Source organism: Puma concolor, chromosome E3 (assembly GCF_028749965.1).
Source record: "Puma concolor isolate L17-30 chromosome E3, mPumCon1.1.hap2, whole genome shotgun sequence".
In the NCBI taxonomy this organism is placed as follows: Eukaryota; Metazoa; Chordata; class Mammalia; order Carnivora; family Felidae; genus Puma; species Puma concolor.
In genome coordinates, this window is record NC_141682.1 from 4,978,887 (window position 1) to 4,986,032 (window position 7,146).

At 50.3% G+C, this 7,146-nt stretch overlaps 1 protein-coding gene and 1 long non-coding RNA gene across 3 annotated transcripts in view; both read right to left on the reverse strand.

Annotated features, from left to right (window-relative positions):
* LOC147572887 (uncharacterized) overlaps positions 1-2,834 on the reverse strand; it is a 30,059-nt gene extending 27,225 nt beyond the window's left edge. The window contains exons 1-3 of one of the 2 annotated variants that reach the window (XM_086692244.1): positions 2,586-2,834; positions 2,049-2,225; positions 1,112-1,170 (exon numbers count right to left, since the gene is read on the reverse strand). In XM_086692244.1, coding sequence (XP_086548370.1) covers positions 1,112-1,170; positions 2,049-2,225; positions 2,586-2,709 — 360 coding nt within the window. In that variant the 5' untranslated portion in view covers positions 2,710-2,834. The remainder of the gene's footprint in view (positions 1-1,111; positions 1,171-2,048; positions 2,226-2,585) is intronic. The other variant, XM_086692243.1, reaches the window with a different exon arrangement.
* Positions 2,835-5,457: 2,623 nt separating this feature from the next.
* Positions 5,458-7,146, reverse strand: LOC147572888 (uncharacterized). Its single transcript, XR_015245515.1, has 3 exons — positions 7,038-7,146; positions 6,616-6,739; positions 5,458-6,066 (listed from the first exon to the last, which is right to left on the reverse strand). It is a non-coding gene; the product is annotated as an uncharacterized LOC147572888 (long non-coding RNA).

Sequence of the window (7,146 nt, forward strand, 5' to 3'; positions counted from 1 at the left end):
GCCAGCTCTGTGCTGACAGCTCAGAACCTGGAGCCTGCTTCGGATTCTGTGTCTCCCTCTCTCTCTGCAACTCCCTCCCCCACTCATGCTCTGTCTCTCCCTCAAAAATAAACATTAAAAAAATTTTTTTAAAAAGGAAATTCTGATATAGGCTATAGCATGCATGAACCCTGAAAACATTTTAAGTGAAAGAAGCCAGACACAAAGGAATAAAGACTGTGTGATTGCACTTAAATAAAATATCTAGAATAGGGAAATTCATAGAAACAGAAAGCAGTTTTGGGTACCACTAGCTGGGGGGTGGGGGGAGATCGGGGGTTACTGCTTAAGGATTACAGAGATCTGTCTGGGGAGATGAAAAAGTTTTGAAAATCATGGTGATGGCTGCACAACACTGTGAGTGTAATTAATGTCACTGAACTGTATGCTTATGGTTAAATGGTTAAAATGGCGAATTTTGTTATATACACTTTACCAAAATAAAAGAAACGTGAACGGATAGTGCACAAGCATTTGCCAAAGACTGTGAGTTTGAACAATCTGCTGTCCAACTGTGCAATTTAACAAGTTAAAAAAGAACCAGTCGTCCGTTTCTTTCATTCCTCCAGACAGCCTTCGGGTTTTGTCCCCAGATCAGAGCGGACGTTCGGACAGCTCTCCAGACTCCGACACCACTGTAGTCCCTGATAAAACCTGAGTTCTGACCTCCACTTCCAATGAGAAATGATTACAGGCAACCAGGGGCTCAATGCAAGGTTCTTCACTACCTGAAGAACTTCAAAGACATTTTTTCCAGACTCCAGAGTCACTAAGTCTCTCTGTCCCAGGAAAAAACTGCCTGGTCTCCTTTGTGGTCACTGAAAATCCTGCATAGATCAGGAAGCTCAAAGATAAACGTGTGGGTCACCTTTGATGACCGTAGGGTCGGTCCCGTGACCTGCAGCCAACTGCTCGCTGCCTGCTAGACAGATGCCACCCACTCATTCTTCATTGGCCCTGAAGTACTTTTCCTCTTTTTCCACTCTTCTACAATAACGTGTGAACACATTTACAAAAACCACAAAACCTGCCGGAAAAAGAAATCAAGAATAGAGAAAAGAAAATAACTCACCTGGGATTTGTTCATTTTCCGCTGTACTCGGAAGAGCATCAAAACCTGGGAAGGCGTACCTGTAAGAGGACAGAGGAACAGGCTAGTGAGAGCTGGCTGGCCCTGCAGCATCTGGATTCTTGTACAAACTTCTGCACACAGGCTGGGTAACCTCTGATGGTGGAGAAGAGAAGGACGGTGACATCCGTCCCTCTGTGACTCCTGCAATGTTTCCTACTGCTTTAACTACGCCGCCCCCCCAACACAGAAACGTTAAAAACGGAACTATTATTAAGCAAATTCTGGCACGTCAAAAAAATGAAATACAAGGTCTTCATTAAACCTGACGTTGCAGGGGAGAACAAATCCTAAAGATTGTTTTGTGTATCTGATTTACTACATAACGTTCACCCCCTGGGTAGGAGAATCCTCAAAGCTTTAGAAAAAGGCACAGGTGCCTTGAATGCAGGTCTTCTAAAAACGTGTTTCTTCTAATTGGACTGATGCTTCTCAAAAGGATCTTTTAGGAGTAAACTTGCTTTGATGGGACTGTGAGGACAGCACCAAGCTTGGAGTCAGGGACTCTGGCTTCTATTCGCCTCTTGTTAATCCTAAATAAGCCGTTTCCTCTGTCGGGATCTTTCCCCCACTTCTGCCAGATGAGACAAAAATAGAAAGAAAGGAAAAAGCCTGGCAAACCTTCCCTGAAATACTACTCTTGAGCCTGTAAGATCGGGACACGAGAGCGCACCTCCACAGGCCCGACGCGGTGAAAGCTGCCCAGCTTCTGGAAAGAATCGGTGGAGAACGAAGGGAAGCAAGAGAGCGTTTGGGGTGCGGTTGAAAAGAAAAGCTGCCCGGCTGTAGAACTCCTAGCGTCCCGCCAACCAGGCGACACTTCTCCCCACGGTCTGTCCCTCGCCACCACCTGGCCCCAGCTGCCGGCAAAGTGACTCACAGCATCTGAATGCGGTGAAATCCCCGGAGCCCTGCCCCCCTTTGCTTCTTTTCCGCGTTTCTTCCGTCTTTCTCTTCTGAGGCTCCGACGGGCTCTGATGCGTTCTTCCCGGCGGGATTCCTGCGCCTGCGGCCCGGTCCTTCCTGCCTCCGTGAAGCTGCTTTGTTCCAGGAGAGCCTAGGGGACAGACACCCGCTGGCTGGCACCTTCACCAGGGGCCCCGGACCCGCCTCCCCGAGAACACACAGCGCCTGTCAGGGAGCGCAAAGCAAGGGGTTGAGGACAAAGGCAGGCGGGCCGCCGCGAAGCGCCCTCAGCCCCCGGACAGCGCAGATTTGGGGAGCACCCTCGGCCCCCGGCGGGCAGGACCCCCGCGGCTCCCCGGGGACCCATATTCCACGGACCCAGGGAGACACGAAAGGAGCCCTGGGATGCACACCGCCGCGGGGCGCGCGCGCGTGTGTGTGTGTGACCACAATACATTTGGGTCCGACGGGTGCACGGCGGGCAGCGCGCGACACCCGGTCCCCGTCCTACCTCCGAGAAGCGGTCGAGCCGCCTCGGCGCCTACGAGGACGGAGACCCCGCGGCGAGCGCGGCTTCCCCCAAAAACGCCGCACTTCCTGCGCGTTCGTTCGGGGCCCTCCAGAGGCGCCCCCATTCGGTGTCGACTCGGCCCCCGCCGGGGTGGCGGGGGAGGAGGGGCGGCCTGAGCGGGCCCCGAGCGAACCCGAAGCCTCCCTCCCCACGCCCCACGCCGCAGCCTCAGGCCGTCCGCGCGGACCACGGTCCGGACCTCCCGGACCCACCGCCCGCCTTCGCGCCGCCGCACCCGAGTAGGGCCCGGGACAGCCGGCACGCTCCGCTGAGGAGAAACGCGCGCCTGCGCACTAAGCACGACGCCGGCCCGGCCACGCGCACCGCCCGGGACACTCCGCCCACGTGGGGGGCGTGGCCTGCGCGGGCCCGCCCTTTTCCCCGCCCCCAACACCTGGACTCCTTCCCCACCCCGCTCCTACGTCACCCTGACTCCCGCTCTGCCCCTCCCCCACGTCACCCAACTCCCACCCCATCCTTCCCTTCCCCCACATCGCCCCACTCCCATTCTGCCCCCACGTCACCCCCAGTTCCCCATGTTTCCCCCCCCAACCCCAGCTCCGCGACCTCTCCTGCCAGGAGGTGAGGGGCCTCAAAGCCGCCAAACAAGGGAGAGATTCGGGAATACAGATGAAAATCTTAACGAAATTAGTCCTTGCAATCAATTGCCCAGCCAAGCAATTGGATAATAATGAAATAACCTCCAATGATGTATATATATGAATCTTGTTCAATTTAGTTGCACTAGAAAAATAATGGAAGCAATATAAATTTAGACAATTTAAGTGTCTAATCAATGAATATGAAAAATACATTGGGGAAGGTGGTAGCCATTCAAAACTATAATGTAAGGTAAATAACTCACGTGTAACAATGTTCGTGATCCATTTTGGAATCAAAATATAGTTGAAGATACAGGGCGCCTGGGTGGCTCAGTGGGTTGAGTGTTCAACTTTTGATTTCAGCTCAGGTCAGGATCCCAGGGTCGTGGGATCTGCGCTGAGTGTGAAGCCTGCTTGAGATTCTCTCTCTCTCCCTCTACCCCTCTGCCCCTCTCCCCTGTGCACGTACATTCTCTCTCTGATAGATACATGGATAGACAGATTCCAAGATAGAAGATAGGGTCCTTTTTTTTATGTGCCTATGTGCTGTAAAGAATATAAACAAATATGTGGGTTTTTTTTAAATGTTTATTTACTTTTGAGACAGAGCAAGATAGTGCAGGGGAGGGGCAGAGAGAGCGAGAAGGACAGAGGATCTGAAGCAGGCTCTGTGCTGACAGCAGAGAGCCCGATGTAGGGCTTGAACTCACAAACCAGGAGACCATCACCTGGGCCAAAGTCAGCTGCTTAACCAACTGAGCCACCCAGGTGCCCCTGTGTTTTTTTTTTTTTTTAATTTTTTTTTTTTTCAACATTTATTTATTTTTGGGACAGAGAGAGACAGAGCATGAATGGGGGAGGGGCAGAGAGAGAGGGAGACACAGAATCGGAAACAGGCTCCAGGCTCTGAGCCATCAGGCCAGAGCCCGACCCGGGGCTCGAACTCACGGACCGCGAGATCGTGACCTGGCTGAAGTCGGACGCTTAACCGACTGCGCCACCCAGGCGCCCCTACCCCTGTGTTTTTTTAAATAAACAAAGAGGAACCCACAAACAGTATAGAACAGTGTAGACATTCTGGACATGGTTCATTCACAGGAGTCTAAGAATGGAATTAACATCTGAATATTAATTTAAGGGACACTACCCTGAAATGCTGGCAAAGCATGTCAGCTTTACCATTCTACAATTCCTGTAAACGTTCAATTTACAATTTAACAAATCTGTATTATTTTAAAATTTGGGCTTACTATGAGATTATTAGTACTTGATTACCATTACCTCAAATCTGCACGATTAAAAGACCTATAGGAATATGACAGTACTATGTGTCCTCTATATTTGTATATAAAGTCATAGGGAAGGTCAGGATGTCTGCACAATTAATTGATAACAGTGATGTCTCTGGAGGAGTGGACCTAAGATCCACTTAGTATATATGACTTCACATTTCTCTACATTTTTCTCCCCCCACAAGGAAAAGATAATTACTTATCTGTGGGATTGTAAGGCACGAGGCAGCACTGCACAGTAGTCCTGCCCAAAAAGGGGGTCAGCTCACATTTGCAAAGATGACGTCAAGCAGGGACAGCCTGGTCCTAGCTGTGGATAACTTTGACCGAGATCCTTCAAATGCCCAGACTTCAGTGCTTCCACCCATAAAGAGCAATGGGATGGGTCATGCAGTGAGTTTCCAGCTATGAGATTTCACAAGCCAATGATTTGACCATTCCAGCTGTGCATAAGTCCCCAAACTCTTGGAAATCTGGGATCTGCAATTTCCTAACACCATGAGATAAAAGAAAGACACCACCTTGCTGTTTAGGAATAGAGTTGGCTATATGACATCGTGTTGGTGGGACTATGACTGCAGATAAAAACATGGTTGTGTGTATTTGCACGAATGTGTTCTAAGAGTGTGTCTGAGAAGCAGTTATGCAGAGGGATGGAGCTAGGTCTACAAAATCTCAGTGCCTGGGCCCAAACCACGATTCTCCAGCCTACCAGACCTTGAGACCTTAGGGTGGCTCTCTGTGCCTCACTTTCCTCATCTGTAAAATGGGGATGATCATTCTTACCAGAGGCTTGTAAGGACCAAAGGAGTTGATTCAGCAGTGGCTGGCAGAGCTCTCACCCAATAAGCCAGTGATCAGGGTACATGCACAGGGTGCTGTTCTAGGCATTGGTAGCTTTTAGGTGTTTCTAAGGAATCCATCTGAATGTATACTGTCATCTTGTGTGAGTGTAGTTACATGCACCGTGGTGGTGGGGGGGCACCCCAGTTTCTTTGAAATAAGGCAGGTTATAGACAAACCAAAGAGTAAGAAAATAATAACTTTATTATGTTATGTGTGTGTTCCTCCCAAATTCACATGTTGAAAACCCAATCCCCGATGATGGCATTTGGAGGTGGGGCCTTTGAGAGGTAATTAGGTTGTGAGGGCGGAGCCCTCATAAATGGGATTGGTGCCCTTATAAGAAGAGATCAGAGGGGCGCCTGGGTGGCTCAGTGGGTTGAGCGGCCGACTTCGGCTCAGGTCATGATCTCGCGGTCCGTGAGTTCGAGCCCCGTGTCGGGCTCTGTGCTGACAGCTCAGAGCCTGGAGCCTGTTTCAGGTTCTGTGTCTCCCTCTCTCTGACCCTCCCCCGTTCATCCTCTGTCTCTCTCTGTCTCAAAAATAAATAAACGTTAAAAAAAATTTAAAAGAAGAGATCAGAGAGCTAGTTGTGACAATAGCAGAAGTCAGTGTGCAACCCAAAAGAGGGCTCTCACCAGAATCCAAGCGTGCTGGCACATGTCAGGCTTCCAGCCTCCAGAACTGTGGGAAATAAACGTTTGATGTTTAAGCCATCCAGTCTACAGTAATTTGTTACAACAGCCTGAACTAACGCAGACCCCGTGATACTTCGCACTCTCTCCATCCAGGTTCTGCAGCAACCTGTCAGCTATGTGTTCCAGATGGCACAGGTTCAAAAAGGCAGAGCCTCCTGACCGGTCTGCCTGGTGTCTGCTGTTCCCCGATCCCCACACACATCACAGGTCTTATGAAGAACAGAAATGGACGCCTGTCATGTGCCGCTATGCAGAATCTAGGGACAGTCATTTGTCACCGAATCAAAGTCTAAGACATTGTACCAAGCTCTCCCCACCTGTAACTCAACAGCAACCCTACCACGTAGCTATGCAGCCCTCTACATGTGGAAAAACTGAAATTTTTCGAGGTTAAGTCACCTGTAGAGGTCATAAAATCAGTACATGTTGGAGTTGAGATCTGAACCACAACCATTTTCTCAGACTTAGCTCTTAACCATAAGGCCAGATTAACACCACTCACAAAAGTATTTGTTCCCCCGTGCTGCCACCAAACCTTATGGGAGAGCCATCCAAGAGGCCATGAGGAAAGGCAGCCATCCAGAATGGACACACCAACTGAGTCAGGCAAGGAAACAGCCCATCAGTGGTGACGTCTTCTTTCTTCCCTCCTCTTCCACCTAAGCCATGAGAACAGAAACTGTTAGAGACAGTTGCATTTGCATCCCTCGCCCTCTCTCATCTTCAAGGAGGAGAGGAAAATGCGGGCACTCCAGGAGGAAATCCACTGGGATCACTCCCAGGGACCCCTCTCTCCCTCCATCCTGATGAAGCTGCTTCTCCACATTCATGGAATAAGCTGGGTCTCGGCCCAAAGGTTCGGTAATTGTGAGGGGCCCTTCCCAGGGGAGTCCTGAGGACCCTATAAAGGGCAGAAATTCAGAACCAGAAGAAAAGCATCCACCCCACCCCACACACCCCCAGGGGCTGCATCGTGAGCACAAAGAGGAAGGAAACAGGAGGGCAGCCGGGTGAAGGCGGGAAGAATGTCACTGACTTAGCCCAACCCAAGGGAGCATCATGAGAC